The following is a 16732-nucleotide window of genomic DNA, read 5'->3' on the forward strand; positions in this document are numbered from 1 at the left end:
GCAGGGGCAGGAGAGGTGCCACCAAGCCCACAGGGTCCCTGGGTGAGGAGCTGTGGGGGGCAGCGCTTAGGGACGGGGACACCCCCACCTGCCCACAGCCCAGCCGGCAGCACGACGCAAAGCAGGCTGCGAGCCCTGCCAGCAAGTCGAGAAACAGAGGAGGCAGGGAGACCACAGCTCAGCTCCGATCCTGCAAAATGAGCCTTTTTTTTTTTTTTTAATCTTTTTTAGGGAAACAGCTTCTCCGGTTTTTGTCTGGAGCAGCCAATCAAACCCAAAGAGTTGCATCCGACTGCAAGGGGGAAAAAAAAAAATCCAGGTCTATTAAAAACGATGAAAGACACCTTGACAGTGTCTTTTTAATGTAATTAAAAACCTATTTAAAGGCATGCCAAATGTTTACTAATTAAACGAGCGCTTCATTCTGTAGCCATAATGAAAAAAGTAATTGTGATACTTTTAGCAAATCCCAGGCTTTTAAAGAAATAATTACTTTATAGACAATCAGTTACTAAATTAAACCATTCTTTCCCCACTGTTATTTTTGCTCTTTTGCGCAGCAAGCTGAATCCTGAAATTACCTGGGACAGATTTTTATTCTGAATAATGAATATTTCAAGGGAAATAGGAATAGAGAAAGAAGAAAAGTAGGAACCGTTAGTGGGTCCCCAGACCTTAGTATGTGGCTGGTGGGAAAAGCGTGATGTGGTTGGAACAGACGGAAACGTGCCCGCGGGGCTGTACGCCTGGTGCGCTGACCACAGCTCCCCAGCAAACCGTCCCACCACTGCTCCGTCGCTACCGCCGAGACAAGTGAGGGCCACCAAGGGAGGAGAAGCCTCCGCAGCTCGGGCACAAAGGGTGGGTCGGCCCTGCGAGCAGGACCGCCGCGTTGTTCAGGGAGTGACCACAGACTACGCTGATCACCTCAGGATGAGAGGTGGTGGAGTCTCCATCCTCAGAGACATCCAAAAGCCAGCTGGACATAGTCCTGGGCAACCTCTCTGGTTGAGCAGGGGGTTGGACCAGATGACCTCCAGAAGCCCTTTCCAGCCTCAGGCAGTCTGGGATTCCGTGATGACCAACGCGAGGAGCAGGCGGGCAGGGAAGATGGTCTTGTAGGAAAGGCACCGCTGCACACCACAGCCTGCCTGCAACTCTCAGCTCCGTGCTCAGATGCCATCGAGAAGTCACATAACATCTTTGTGCCCTACCTGCAAAACAGGGTCCTCAGCTTAGACCACGAATTCCTCCGAGGCAGGACCGTCCCCTCAGTGAGCACCTACAGCGACCCGACGTGCCGCAGCCGCACGCCCCAGGGCTCCCCCCGAAGGGGTCTGAGCTCACGCGCAGAGGGACGGGGAAAGGAAACCAAGCACTCCCACCCACGTCGTTAATAAATACCCACCATAAGGATTTCTCTGTCTCCTCCTTCCACAGACACTCTCAAAAGCAACTCTGGCCAAGAGAGGGCTCTTATTTCTGTACCGGAGCACACAGCACTAAATCGGACATGGCTCTATAAACCACCCGGCGCTTGTTTTTCAGCCAAGGTGCGTACGTGTGCTTCAGCCCGTCAGCCCTACCTGGCTCCCTCCGAGAGGAGGCACAGCCTTGGCACACAAGGATCTAATCTAGGATGACACCAGGCTGAATGGAGAGGGGCCGGCGGAGGCGCGGCGGTGCCCAAGCATCTGTGCAGGCAGGCAGCGGGGGGCTGGCTCCCAGCTGCCGGGTTGCGGGGGCCTCTGGTAGCAGATGGAGAGTCTGATTGCATTTGCTGATCATGGATCAGGAGGCTTATCTTTGATCTCGACTTTCTCCCGGTCAGTCGATTTCTTGAGGGGCTCTGCGGGAAGGTGTTACAGAAGATTTATTAACAAGATGAACTGCAATGCCAGGAAAAGCTACTTCTGCAAAATGCACTTTCCCTCACGCATGCACAGGCTTAAACCCCCCCCCATCTGAACGCACTCAGCATCTTTCCTCCTCGGGGGACTCGACCAGATCTCTCCTTCCCTCGCGGTGGGCTGGCAGCTCTTCGATGCGATGGGAAGCTGCTGCAGTCCTTGCCCAGCCATCCAACAGCCTCCAAAATGTCCTTATTTGCCCACAGGGGCAAACGAAAGCACCTTAAAAGTTAGGCACCCAGGGCAGAGGAAACTGTAGGTAGAGGCCGTGTCCCCGTGTCCCCAGCACCGTCACAGCCCTTCCCCGGGGTCAAACCCCTCTCAGCTGCTCTTGCAATGGGACGCAGGAGCCCAGCTCTTCCCTGGGCTGGGGAAACGGTGATGTCCCAGTAAGGTGAAGGATTGGCTTTAACGCCCACGGGTTTTCGGGAGCTGGGTCTGACTGGCAGGCCAGCCTCTCCGCTCAGCTCCTGCGGAGGCGGCGGATGCTCCCGCTCACCTTACAGTCTCCAGAAATAACCGAGCGCTTCCAGCAGCATCGCCTGCTCCCGGCTGCCCCCCGAGCTGCAGGGAAGCAGCAGACACCGTTCCCCTCCCGGGGGCAAGGCAGCACAGCTGGAAGCCCTGCCTGCCCCCGCCCTGTCCGACCGCAGCCCTGAAGCAGGGCTGTTCCTGCAGGGATCGCTCCCAGCCCTGGGAAGAGCTAGCTACTGAAGCTGCACGTTGCTGGCCAGCAAGTCTGAATAATTCATTTTCAAGTGTTTTTCCCCGAACGTGATCCACTCAGCACGCCTCATGCTGCCCCAGAAGTGGGCTGTTTTAGCAAGGGTCCCAGCCTGCAGGCGCGGAAGCCAAGACCTGGCCCAGGGCACCTCTCTGAGGCCAGCGCAGGAGCCAGGACTAGCGATTCAGAGCTCAAAGCTCAGCTCGGACCGCCTCACCGGTACCACACGTGGACATGGCACGGGGTGACACTGCGGAACCTCCGAGGCCGCTGTGACCACAGCTACCTACCAAGCAGTAGCTACAGGGGAAGGAAGGAGCAAGGAAAAAAGAGATCAAGTGATGGGGGAGGCAGACGAGAGACAGGGAAAGTAAAGGAGAGAGAGGAAAGCAGGGACCCGCACATTCATCACCCCAAGTCCACCATGGGAGTTTTTGCCCGTTTCCTCTACGGGCACAAGGCTTTGCTGCTGCTTTCTGCTGCTAGGGGACAGGGCTGTCCCCTCGGCACTGCTGTGCAGTCAAGCGGAGCGGCGCAGCCACGCACGACCTGTGCCGCCAGCCAGACCACACTCTGACCTCAGGCGTTTCGGAGAGTATTTGGCTTTGGGGAGAAAAGCGCAGGCCAAAACCAGCCCCCTCCGCCCCCGACCTCAGGACCTGCCAGAGCACCCCGGGAGCAGCCCCCGGCCGGGGAAGGGAGCGCTGGCCGTGCATCTGCTCTGCCCAGAGCCCCGTCCCGAGTGTGCCCCAGCCCGGCCAGCGCAGTTTACCCCTGCTCCCTGCCAAAGCAAACACAACAGGTGAAAATAAAGCAGACACCCCACCTGGATGGATTCTCAATTCTCTTTGCCAGCAATTCTCATCAGCTGCAGTTGCTCCGTGCTTTTGGACCTTGCTGCTGACCTACAAACCCTTGGCTAGTGAGAGCACAGAACTCCCCCTTCCACTGAAGTGCACATTCATTTTCCCCAACAAAACCCCCTGACCCATGGCACAGCTCTGCACGACAGGACCTGCCATTTCACATTAACATAATTATTTGTATTGCAACGGCATTCGGAAAGCCTAGGCCCAGGTTGTACGGACAGCGCTCCGAAGCATCGGCAGTTCAACTCAACAGTCGTTTATTCGTCTCTCTGTGCTCACGCGATAAATCTGCGCTGCCCAGCGGCAGCCAGCCCGAGAGAAGGGTTTCACAGCTGACCCCAACGGCAGCGGTGAGGATTTGGCCAGAACCCAGGTTCATACAAAAGGATGCAAAAGGCGAGCACGGGGGAACAGGAACAGGCGTCTTCCTTGAACAATAAGCAGCCTGCTGCATGTTTAATCTTCACTGCTTCACTACAAGCTAACTAAATTGGCTTTTTCGGAAACGATGGCCACGGCGCACACCGTCACTGTGCCTGGGAGCCTGACAGCATCTCAAAACCAACGTCCAGGGTGAGCTGTTGAGATTAATAGATCGGATCAGAGCAGTCGTGTTGCCTTTTAGCAGCCTGCTTGCTCTCCGAGAATTAACCCCTTATCTTGTAACTTTACCTCCCTGGGGAGTGGTGTTGGACTGTCCGGTCCCCGAATGCCGTTGCAAAACCAAAGCACAGGTAACCCCCAGGGATACAGACCAACAAGCCTTATTCTTTCTTTTCTTATCCATGTTGCACATGGGATATTTGCAACAGATGAGGCCCCAGGCAGAGGAGGAGCGTGTAAGTGTGCAGCTCAGATTGCACAGAAGCCATTCCTGTGTCTGTCTTCAGACCCAAGGATGAAAAATGAATTCAGCAACCAAGCCACAATTCATCTCAGCTGGCTAAGGTCTGCCTTACGGCTGGGATCCAAGCACAGACACCACTTAGCCTGGCCAATTTCCTGTGTTGATGCTTCACCCAAGACCCTGGCAGGAGAGCCTCATTAATTACAGAGGCTGGAATTGTCTCTCCACTAGATAAGGGGGAAGCCAAACGCGTGTCAGCAGCTGTACGTGCCCTACAGAGCAATAAACTCTGCCAGCGAGTGCTGCTACAAACCAGCCCTAGCAGGGGACGACACGAGCGCTGCGTGCTCAGCTAACCCCGGCCGCGGGCTGCCCCAGCTGCAGGTCCAGCTTGGTGGAATATCGGTGCCTTGGGGAGGAGAGGTGCTGCCACGTTCAGAACTTTATTGCCAGTCATAGCCAGCTAGAAAAAGCTTCCTCTGCTCCCCTTGGGCTCTTTGCACCTGCTGATTTCCACCCGCTCGTCTGCAGGTGCTTTGCAAAGGAGGTCAGCAGCTCCGCGGAGGCACCGTGCCCCACGGTCAGGCAGCAGCCGCAGGGACAGGACCGATTCCCGCTGCGCAGTTGTGACACATTGTTGTGGTTTAACACGGCAGGCAGCCAAACACCACACAGCCGCTTGCTCACCCCTCTCCCCGGGCCACGCCTCCTATTTATATATGAGCTATGTCCCTCCCAGCTTCTTGTGCACCTGGCAGAGCATGGGAAGCTGAAAAGTCCTTGACTAGGAGACTACTAAAACCATCAGTGTGTTATCAACATTCTTCTCATACTAAATCCAAAACACAGCACTAGGAAGAAATTTAACTCCATCCCAGTCGAAACCAGGACACACATCCCCAGCCCAAAGCGGGGCAGGCAGGTGGGAACTCGTCTCCTGTGCCCGAGGCCCAGCATGGACCCTGCAGCTTCATTGCTCCGAGCTTGGCCGCCTGTGCGGTCACACAGAGGGTGAAGGTGCTACCCAGGTCACGCACGAACCCCCTACCCCAGCCAGGCTGCTGATGAATCACATTAAATGCAGAAATACCACAAAGCACCTCCCGTTCCACACAATATCCTCAGAGGATAATACTCGGAGGCTCTTCATCCCCCTCCTGAACCAACAGGACAAAGCTGCCACCCCACAAAGAGCAGGGGAAGTTTCCAGGATCAACCTCATCCTCAAATGCACATCCAGACCGGCTCCTCCACCACCCCCTTACCATGAATTTCCCACCAGTACCACAACATCTCCCTGTCCCCTCCTGTGTCCCTCTTGCCCTCCTGCCTCTCCAAACCTCTCTCCTCCACAGCTAGGAGGATTTGCTCCAAATCCAGTCCTTCCCAGCGGAGAGGAGGTCAGCCCCACACCTCTCCCAGTTCCACACCTGAGCAGACCCCAAATCCGGGACCTGCAGCCCCCACAGCCATTCAAGCAGGGACAGCAGCTCCTGCTGACTCTTAGCTGGAACAAGGAGTTACCTTTACACCTGGGTGCTGATGCAACTAAAACTGCCAGTTTGCTCGTCCCAGGGGGCCCAGCTCCTCTCCCGCCCATCAGCGATTCCTGGTTCATGCCCTGTGACAACAGAAGGGGGCTGCTCACGTTTAGTGCCTCAAAGCAAACAGCATCACTTCATTCCTTTCCTTTGCCTCGTACAAAATATGCCTCGGAGACCTCAGTTATAAAATGAAAAACACATCTTCCATTTCTGCTGTACAGCACCGAGCACCTTCTTATTAATAGAGGGCGATTATAATTATTGACACAGAGATGAATGCAGAAACACCATCAGAAGAGCTCGTGTTTGAGAGCAGCTGCTCTGGCCGCCTCAGGAGGATGCAGGAAACCCTTTGCAAACACATGGGACAACCTGCCCTCACTCAAGCCTGTTTCTGGTTTCTAGTACTTAGAAATTGGCTTAAATCCCCCAGCACAAGGTCTAAGAGCCCTTCTGCTATTTCTGTGGTCATTAATTAAGCTGGGTCTATCAGGGTTTTACATGCTGGAAGTGCTGCAGGTACAACAGCTAATTAGCATTACGCACACTCTATCACCTCGGTGCCCACAACCTCCCACCCGAGCCACAGCTCTGCAGAAAAAGTTGCTACAGAGAAGGAAGGAGAAGAAAGAAAAAAAGAGAAAGAAAAAAAATTATCTTGGCTCCCAGCTCAAGCCTTTCTCTTTTTAAGATGCATCTCCAGGATCTGCTGGCTGGTAACCTCCTCGAGTTACAAGGGAGGCTGCTTGTCAAGAGCTGACCTGAGCTGGATTTAATTGAAAGCCAGTTGCTGGCGGTGGGAGCGAGAGACCCGAAAGGGCCCCGGGGAGGCCGGGCACAGCGCGGCCGGGAGCAGCCGGGAGCAGCCCCTGCAGCTGCGCCGAGAGCCGGACCCCGCGTGTGGGGAGCCTGGGTTCTTCGGGGCTGGGCTGGGGAGCCCCGGGCTGCCTCCCTCGGCTCCTGCCCGTTAAATCGGACGCAGCCCGTTCGCCTTGCCCTCAGCACGCGCCCGGCCTGCCGCAGGGTACGTCGGAGGCAACGCACCGGCTGCGTACAGAGCCGGCACGGGGAGCGCCCGTGTCAGGCAGCAAGACCCACGGGTCTCTCAGCACCCGGGCGCGGCGGCCCGCTCCGAGGTGCGTCTCCGCAGAGGTTTTCCCACAGCACCGCCAAACGCAGAGCGGATACAGCGCACGTCTCGCCGCTCCCCCGACCCGCGCAGCTTCCTCCGCTCAGGCCGGATGCCCACCCTCTTCCGCAGCCGTCGGGCCAGCAAAACCAGGACGGGAGCCAGGCGGGGACGAGCCAGCCTCTCCCCCTCTCTGCTGCTGCAGGTCCTCCAACAGCCTCACAAACCAGCGAGTCCCTCGAGCACTCGCAGCCTGCCTCAGTTTACCATCCCATCAAGATTAACTCTTCCCACCTCCCAGGCCTCAGACGGGAAAGCTTGCGTTAAGTTTTTGGACAGTGTTTTACATCCAAAATGGGGGCAGGAAGAGCTGTTTACAGCTACCAGCAGCTCCCAGGACAGCAGCGCTGCCTGGGGATTTGCAAACTGGATTAACTGGGAGCAACCAACGGCTAATCCCAGCTCCAGCTGGGACGCCTGTCATCTCGGGCATACTGCTTCACTTTCCGTTTCAAAATTCTCCTGTTTTGCAATATTTATCTCCTGCAGGAAGTTTTTTTGGGGGAGGAATTTATTAGCAGAGGAAAAACAAACCAAGTATTTCACAGCAGTACTTTGCAGTGGAAAATATTGAGCAGTCTCCACATCCAAGTATTATCGATATCCTAAGCCTTTAATTCCACCAGAGACAAAACAAGTTCATTTGAGAGTTTCAGTCAGTGACCCAAGAACATTATCATTCCTGCTAATTATAGCCTCTCGTGAAAACATTGACCATCAAACTGCACTTTCAGCTGCTTAGTACTTACCAGGGTGTTCCCGCTCCCTTTCCCTGCAGCCCAAGCCCCCACCACCTTAAGACTTCATCACCATCTGAAAAGAAGTTTAATTTTTAATGGTGCAACATGACCCTTCATTCCTCTCAAAACGAAGTGACACATGTACACACACACACAGAGGAAAAGCAAACCACATCACAGCAGGCTGCGAGCTGAAGAGCCGGCGGAGGCGGACGCAGAGAGCCCTCCCCGCGCTCTGCACAAGCCTGGCCCACGGGTTCAGCTTCACGGACAATCAGGATCTGAGCTTTATTGATCCCTCATTATCGCTACTTATCAACACATCATTTCGTAACTCCCGGTTGCCTAAATATGAAAAATAATCCCCTTGTTTTCCTTCTACGCGTTTACGCACTCACCTCTGCTTCTCACCAATCTCGCCCGGCCACAGTAGCCACAGCCTTTGGCTCCCTCAGACCGAGATCCTTTGCTTTGATCCTGCAGTGAATCCAGACCCACGGTGGGGGTGAGCTGGTGTTGGAAAGCAGAATGAGATCCATAGGTTTTTTTTTTTCTTTTCAGAGTTTGGTCTGGGGTGTGTAAAACTGCCTGAGCAGAACCAGCTTATGCCCTGGGAGCCCCTTCCCCAGCCCAGTCATGAATGCCAAGCAATACTTCACTTGCCTGGTGAAAAAAAAAAAGCTCCTGGTGGGTGAAAAACAAGGTCTGATTGTGCATAGCCTTGTGACAGCCCCCGGCATGCATCCATCAACCCAGAGCTCCATCCGCAGCAGACCCACCAGGTCCCCAAGCACTCACGGTTATCAAGGCAGGTTGAGCTGCTCAACACCCAGGAGCAGCAGAAGTGACAGCTCTGCAAGGCAAGCCAAGGGTGCCCTCACCAGCAAGGGCACAGGGCCACAGTACCCGAACGAGGTCCAGTGACAGTAGCCAGGGTTAGCCCCAGCCAGCCATCGCTTAGCCAAGGCTGTCAGTCACATCAGTAAGACCTGGTCAGGATCAACACAGTAAGAGGCCGGGTATGGACATGCACCTACTCCGTAGCTTAAACAAGGACCAATGGCAAGGAACTGAGCTCAACACAGCTCCAGAGGGGAGCAGGGGATTAGAGCAAGGTGGCCAGGCAGGCTGGAGCTACGGAAATGGCCATGGGCAAACGTGCTCGTAGCTAGCCCACAGCAGGGAAAAGTCCCTGTGAACATCTGAGGGCTATCTACAGCCACTGGCCCTTCTCCACTGAGCCTGAGAGGCACTTTCCTTAACTAATAGCATTACTCGATGTGCCTGGATCTCCTCAGTGCCAAGGTGTCTTATCCAGCTTCCAGCGTTGCAGCATTTCAAGTCTTTCTCCCCTCCCAATCCCTGGGACTGGTGGTTTGTTTGTTTGCTGCAGAACATTATAAATATTCTTACCGGCTAGCAAACTTTTAAACCCAATTGCTTTCTGCATGAAAGGAAACCCAGCGTGCATAATGCCCTTTCCTTCCTCTACAGTCATTTTTTATGCGTATATCAATCCACAGCAGCACTAGCATGAAAGCACGAAGCGTAGGCAAGCGCCGCTCCACACCGACTCTGATGAACACCCGCAGGGGCACCGGCCACCATCCTCTGCCTCTGACTGCGAAAGGGCAGCGCTTCGTGTCTTACCGACACGTCTGAGAATTTGCAGAATTAAGCGCTTATGAAGTATAATTATTATAATTATTCATAAATGTCATTGAGATCTGCCTGTGATTGCTGCTCTATTTCACTCCGCAGTAAGGACGGCATATGAATGTAATGCTGGAACACTCATTTTTCAGACTGTCTCGCTCATGCCGTATTTTCTCCAAACCTTCCAGTTACAGCACAAGCGCCCGTTGTACTGGTGAGCTTAGCACTGCCTAGTGTCTACCCGCCGTGTGCCCCGGCACGCCAGCGGAGAGCATCAGCCTCCCGCCCGCACCGTTAGCCTGCTGCCTCCGAAGGCAGAGGAGGAACCCCAGCCCTGCGGGGAGGAAGGGCAGCTGCCTTCGTCTGCTGCGAGGCCGGGTCACCTGCACACAGAGAACACACCTATGGAAGCGCCAGCTGATGAATGTGTTGGTCTTACCCTGTGTCAAGCTGAGCACAGGAATACATGACAGTGGGCGTTTATATCCTACACAGCTATTTCATAGGAATACGTATAATGGGAAGAAAGGTGGTTTAGAAATTTAGTCTGAGAATTTTAGATGAGCATTTGGAGAAACTTCAGCAAGGGAAGAGGCTGAGCACTCACTGCTATCCTCCACCTGCGTTTTCCTCCGTCAATCACGCTGCTTGAACAGGACAGAGGCACGGTGGCAGCTTGCGATTCTTTCCACTGCCCCCCGCTTTTAGCACCAGACACGCAGTCCCACGGCAGAGGAGCACAGCACCCAGCCCTGAGCACCCTCCCCTACAGAGGAAATACTTTACCTCCTTAGCACGATCATTCAGCACTGGAGCAGTTAAACAAACGCTCTGTACCACAGTTAGACTTTTGCGAGCACAGAACAAGTAATGATGTATGGTGGTGAGGCTCTTTTAAACAGGTTATTATCTGTGTAATTGTTTTTTTTACAAAAATTAATAATCATAAACTCTGCAGGTCAGGCATTACCACAAGATGAGTGGCTCCGACAATAAGCAGTCACCATTGCATTTAGTAAGGATGCTTAATTGAAGCTAATTTCACTAAGTGACCTTAACAAATAGCAATTTCCCTTTAATATGACAGAATGAATGATTTTTTTTCATTTAAGGCACAAGCCTCCTATTTTTTTCCCCCTTCATGATCTAACTTTGAAGTGCAAACTCCTACACGTCCTTTTATCCAAAGATTCAAAGGGCTGTGCGCGGCGAAAGCTAACCTGCGAGGTTCTTTTCTGTTTGTTCATATAAAGGATTTTACAGTCGGCTATTGAATTTCTATTCAGAATACCAAGGCCATCCAAAGATCATGCTAGTGGAACCACAGTGGATTTTGACGAATCCGCAAATTAGTGAATCTCGAGGGAAAAACGCAGCAGGCAAAGTTTGTCCGTACTGGCCTCCTTGCATGAGGCACTTGTTACCTTCCCTCGGCATCTTCATCTCTGCAATCACATTCTTTCACGTACAACCCAGCCAAATGATAGCCAGCAAAGCTGTTCCCTGCTGCTCCCTCCATGCCCTTTAATCGCAGTGTGAAGCCAGGACTGAATCGTGCCTTTTAGCCACACGGTTTCCGACTGGATAATAGCCCTCCACATCTACATTTAGTTCTGGATAAACAGGACCCAAATACTCCACAATTCTGATGAATTTTGTGGAGTCTTTCAAACATACAACACACGAGTTCAGAGAAAAATATCCAAAGTCATGGGAAAGGATACTGGAAGAACCCACAAAAAAAAAAAAAGAAAAGAAAAACCATGAGACACATTCTCCTCCCAACAATGGGGTCAGTTTTCTTAAGATGGCCTCTCAAACAGGACAGGGAAAGAAAACGATTTAGGGCTGAAGCAGCCACCCTGATTTCCCCAAGACATTTCACTAGCCTATGCCATGACTAGAATTAAATGGTTCAAAAGGGCTATTTAGCACTAAACAAAACATTTTCATTTTCCTAAGCAGGCCCTTACAGGTCGCACAAAGCACTTCCGAGATCCATCAGTTAAGACTGTCTCCCTTTTCCAAAGCCCCTGGCATGGATGTTTAAAACAGCGAAAAGAGCAATTCTGACAACTTAACAAGCATATTAACAAAAACATTGTCTGTGATTCACTTTTATTGGCATGGCTGCGACCATGAAAAGAAATATAGTAAAGAGTCGGGTACACTCACTTGAAATCAGCATTTTCATTAGGATAACCATTGTGTGAGTCTGTTCTCAATTATCACCAATTCAAACCCAAAGACACCTTTTATTAAAGTAAAAAAGGTTTCAATCATTTAAATTAGACTTCTGCAGAGTGTCAAAATGTAAACAAAAGAGAAAGGATAGCTTGGAGGAGGACACGTCAACAGCTGAAATAACTAAGATAGCAGGGAAAGTATGAAACAAACAGAAATTGAGTCAACGCCAGCAGCAGCTAAATGCCCAAACTCAGCTGAACAAAGTTCCCCCTTCATGTGCCCGCTGAGAATTATTCTCAGTTCAAGATTTGCTCTCTATTGCACTTTAAGGATGTTTTTTCCGCTCTCTCATTAGTGCTTCTCTGTGGTACTAACACAATCTCTGAAGTTAAACTTATCAAAGCATCATTCTGAATTTATCTGCGAAAACTACAACAAACAGAGTCTCAACCTTGCTTCTGAACCAGCATGGTCATATCAGAATGGCAAGTATCTTGTTAAGCAGCTAACCTCTCAACTTCATCTCCATCTTTAAATTCTCCCATTTTTTAGTGTTTCTGCCAGCATGTTAGAAGACCGACCAGGGAACAAGGAAAATATGGTATTAACTACTGCTGCCATTGAATTAGCATAAGCGGGGCTACAAGACTTCCAAGGAAAATTGTGGTGTGGATAAAGTCTTTGAAAACGCATTTCACTAGAAAAATTACGGTCATGATTGTAAGATCCTGTCTTAAATAACATACTTGCACAATTCGAGTCAAAGTTGAGTATTATGTCTATGGGCGTGATGTTGAACATGGTGGTTCCTACTTATTCTGAGAGCAAACAATTCATCATTGCCCTAGAAAACAGTCTCTGAGGTTCTCTTCATACACACCTACTCTTCAAAGAGAGGCAAGATGCCTCTGTGGCATTCATAACTGGCACTTAGGTTGGTGTCCAGGGAACCATATTGCCCAGCTGAAGTAAGTTTGTGGAGTTCAAAGAAAGTCAAATGGAGCTTTCCATTTCCATAAGTCTGGTTAACTGACACACAATCCTGAATTTATGGTTTTCTACACTTAAATTATTTTCCTATAAAGTTATACCAGCAAAGTGCCCCAGGAAGTTCTCTTCCCAGTATAGTTTAAAATGGTCACAAAAACTGAAAGAACTATACCTGCAGAAGAGACAACTTGTTTTTAATAACTGTACCATAGGAGGGTTTCTGCTAAGATAGGGACCTCAGTAAAGGTTTGGTTTTGGGTGGTTTTTGGTGTGTTTTTTTTTGTTTGTTTGTTTGGGTTTTTTTTGTTTGGTTGGTTGGCTTTTTTTTTTTTACTTTTTTTAATATCCCTTATGAGTTTAACTGTATCTGCAGAAATTTATAGGTTAGAATTATTTATAAAGAACGTTTTATAAATTAATCTCTTATCTCAACTTGCTAGCATAGATTGTACCTAACAAGATTAACGCAACAGAAGTAAAAGCACACCACTTAATTATGAACAAGGTCTACAGTTGCAGAAATTTTCTCTTTCCATACATTCATATATCAAAATGAAAACCAACTGGCAAGCCAAAGATATAGATATGTTTATATGATATGCATTAAAGACTAATTTGTAGCAGCTTCTTTGGCACTCAAGAGTCAAGAACATCAGTTTTCATTTCCTCTTTAGCATCTCTCTGGAAAAACTTGGGGATGTGATATGTCAAGATATTAAACCTTAGTAACAACCTAAAAGAACAAGAGGAGGAAAAAAAAAATTGAAAGAAAGACTTCTTTTCAATAAACCCACGCAACTTAATGTGTAATTTCACTTATAAAGATAAAACCCCTAATGTAAACAAACCCACAATATCACAAATACAGCAAAAGCCTTTTTTCAAATCCCACTTAATTTAACAGTAAGCTCCCAATTCAGATTAATGTGAAATTGTTCAAAGGCCAAGGAGGTGAAATGAATGGGGTGCAGTCTCAGGGCTGATAAATGCTGATAAAAAGACTGAGATGGAATCATACATGGATGTCAGCATTACTATTCTTTATATTGCTATACCAAAAACCTTGACTGAACTAACAATAGTGTACAGCTGGGTGGATTTTTCACCTCCTGACAAATTGAAGAAATATAAGTAAGTGAAAAGCTACCATGTGTCACCATCAGTTTGATTAACTGAGAACTCGCTCTTAAGATCAAATGTCAAAAGCAATACTTACATAGTTAATAGTAAAAAAACCCCAGCTATCCATGATGCAGTTTTGAGAATTTCATTTCTTGTAAAACTTGTCACAAAGCAATAATACTTCACTTTAATGACCCAATAAATAGTTCCGAACAGCCTTCTAACATTATCTGATATTGAGTCAGACCAAGCAGAACAGAGAAAAAGAAAAAAAAGCAAAGCATCAGATTCAGAGGTGCGGAAAATCCACAAGTCCTAGTTCATTAGTATCCCTGAAAGTCAGTCTCAAAATGCTTTTGGAAACTACATAAACTTAGCAATTCTCTTTAATTTCTAATAAAATAGTTGATATAATTCTTACAAGGCAGATGAACAACACAGAGGTTCATCATTAAAAGGAATCAATTTAAAAAGCAACCTCATGAGCACTGTAACCTAGCTACAATTAAATGGCATTATTTTAAAAGCATTTATAAGTTACTCATCACCACAAGACCCAAGAATAATTTTCCCCCCCATGTACTGTAAGACAAAATTGTTCCTTGTGAACTTCCAAGTTTTTCTTCTCTCGTTACGTAGGGGAAAACATGTCCCAGGAAGAGTTTGGAGACAAAAGTCAGTAATTCCCTATCTTAAAAAAAGCTCTTTATCCCTTTTCATACTTGGGAGAAAACACAAATGTGTAGCAACAAGAGAATGCTAATCACTGGCAGCATCCTATCATCTCTACCTTTTACAGTGCTCCGTATATAAAAATATTATGCTTCAAATTACAGGATAACAGGAGTGGATAAGAGAGAGGCATTAGAGTGCTGCTAGTCACATTAATCATATGTATTGATTGAATACTGAATGCTTTTTCAGTTTGTCTGACAAATTGGAATGGCTTCGGTAACCCCTCGCTCAGATGTGTGTTCTGTCTCATTTTCTTTTGCATCATTCATTAAATCTCCTGGGAATGCACAAGGCTTTCTTTCCTGGCTGTCCTCACAGATTTCTTTGCTTGCCAAATGTTCAGGTGCCCTCTTATCCTCCCATTAACACCTTACTGATGTCACAGCAAATGCCTGCAGTGAATTTAAAAATCCCTTTCTATATGCCTGTAAAATAATCCCTCTCTGCAGTTTTACTGGGCATGGAAGAGGGCTGTGCTTCATGGGAGTTGTGTGTTACGTGCCCTGTGAGAGCAAAAGTGACAGCAAACGTGACAGGAGATACCATACTCCCTCACCAAGTTTAACCTTGGGTACACCTACGTAGTTATGAAGGCAGGAGCTACTGACACATACTGAGTCATCTTTAAAAACAAGTAAAATAAAAGTTAAGACATTAACATTCTGACTGTGCATAAAGAAAGGTTGGCAAATGGTACTTTTCTAGAAATAGCTACATGGAGTGTCTAAAAACACCTCAGTGTTCCATACATGTTCTCGGTTGCATCTTGTTTGCCCTCCAGACAAACATAACTGCAAGTACTACAGAGCCATGTAGACAGATAAAATCAAGGTGAGTTGCACTCACTGCCTGTATTATATCATCTATAACAGTTTTGGATTAAAATTTAGTTACTATGCTAGTATCCTCATTTTCGCATTTGGCAGAATAAGATTACAGTACAGTCTTCCCAAAATATACTAATGAAACAACTTACATCAAGCGTTTCAGGTAATTTTAGACTATGCAGTAGAATAAACACTGCAAGATTATTCTTACAGTTCACATTCTGAGTCTATTTGTACTTCAAAAAGTTGTATCTTAGGCAATGCTCCCATCACAGATTATGACGAAAATTTCATTGAACTCAAAAGAACTATTTGGGAGTCTGGGAGGGAAGCCATGTCCTACAGTCCTTCATATAGCATTACCCTGAGAAAGTTCCAGCAGCTATGCCAACACAGTTCAATTCTGAGATGCTGAACCAAGAGACTGTTCAATTATCAATACTTCACAGATCTCAGGATCACATCCTTAAGATGGCTAAGGGTAACTTATTCAAATTCTTGTAAAGTCTTTTGTGTCACACTACGGCCTGATTCACTTTCTTCAAAAAAATCCCCATGCATCTGATTAAATTTAAGCACATGAAACATTAATAAACAAATAGTTGGGAAGCAAGGAACAGGGTGATACAGAATAAGAAGGCAACATTTCCCACAGAAACACTTCTACATACTTAATTGTTGAAAAAGTCAATGACAAATTGATTTCTCAGTTGTGCAGACACACTCTGCGATATAGTGTACCTTATAAAAATATCACTCGTTCAATACAAGAATTCAAGTGTCTGCAGAACTAGAATATAGGAAAAATAATTTAAGGGGAAAAAACGAAACTGTAATTCTGTACTGCATGGTAGAGTGAAGTTAGGCAATTATGTTCTGAAAGGTACGTCTCAGAACAGACTTGTTCATACATAGATGTCTGCATTTCCTTCCCTTTCTAATATCGGAATTTTATGAACATGCATACCACGCTCAGTTGATCAAAGCAAGGAAAAAAGCCTTTCAAATTTGGCATTTTTTTTCTCCCATGTTTCACTGACTGATGGTGATTTAGCAGTAGCTTCCTCCATCTTAACCTCTGCAGCAACTTGATCTTTTCATCTTCTCGCATCACGTCACGATAAATGTGCCTGTGTTTTTCCTTACATTGGACGAGGCATGGTATCTAGATCAAATGCTGCTGTAGTCCGAGCCACGGGCACCAACAGCTGCTGCTGCTTCCCACTCCACTGTAAAGAAGGTAATTGTTCCAAAGAAGCCCACAACCACCATGATCAGCAGTTGCCACTGCAGAAGGAAGTAGTTGCTGTAGAAATATGCAACTGCAGCACAGATGGACTGAGAGGAGAAAAAAAAAAAACACCACACAATGTAAAAAGATTATCAGTAGAG

The 16732-nt window shown here is 48.2% G+C and overlaps 1 protein-coding gene across 6 annotated transcripts in view; it reads right to left on the reverse strand.

The window, feature by feature from the left end:
• Window positions 1-1677: 1677 nt before the first annotated feature.
• The window catches only part of MFSD11 (major facilitator superfamily domain containing 11), a 34097-nt gene continuing 19042 nt past the window's right edge, over window positions 1678-16732 (reverse strand). For 5 of the 6 annotated variants that reach the window (XM_075169898.1, XM_075169896.1, XM_075169899.1 and 2 more), the window contains one exon: window positions 11565-16678. In XM_075169898.1, the coding sequence (XP_075025999.1) occupies window positions 16511-16678 (168 nt within the window). In that variant the 3' untranslated portion in view covers window positions 11565-16510. Of the gene's footprint in view, window positions 1850-11564; window positions 16679-16732 lie in introns of those variants that run through there. The other variant, XR_012676700.1, reaches the window with a different exon arrangement.

The sequence above is a fragment of the Calonectris borealis genome, chromosome 20 (genome assembly GCF_964195595.1).
Source record: "Calonectris borealis chromosome 20, bCalBor7.hap1.2, whole genome shotgun sequence".
Taxonomy (NCBI): domain Eukaryota; kingdom Metazoa; phylum Chordata; class Aves; order Procellariiformes; family Procellariidae; genus Calonectris; species Calonectris borealis.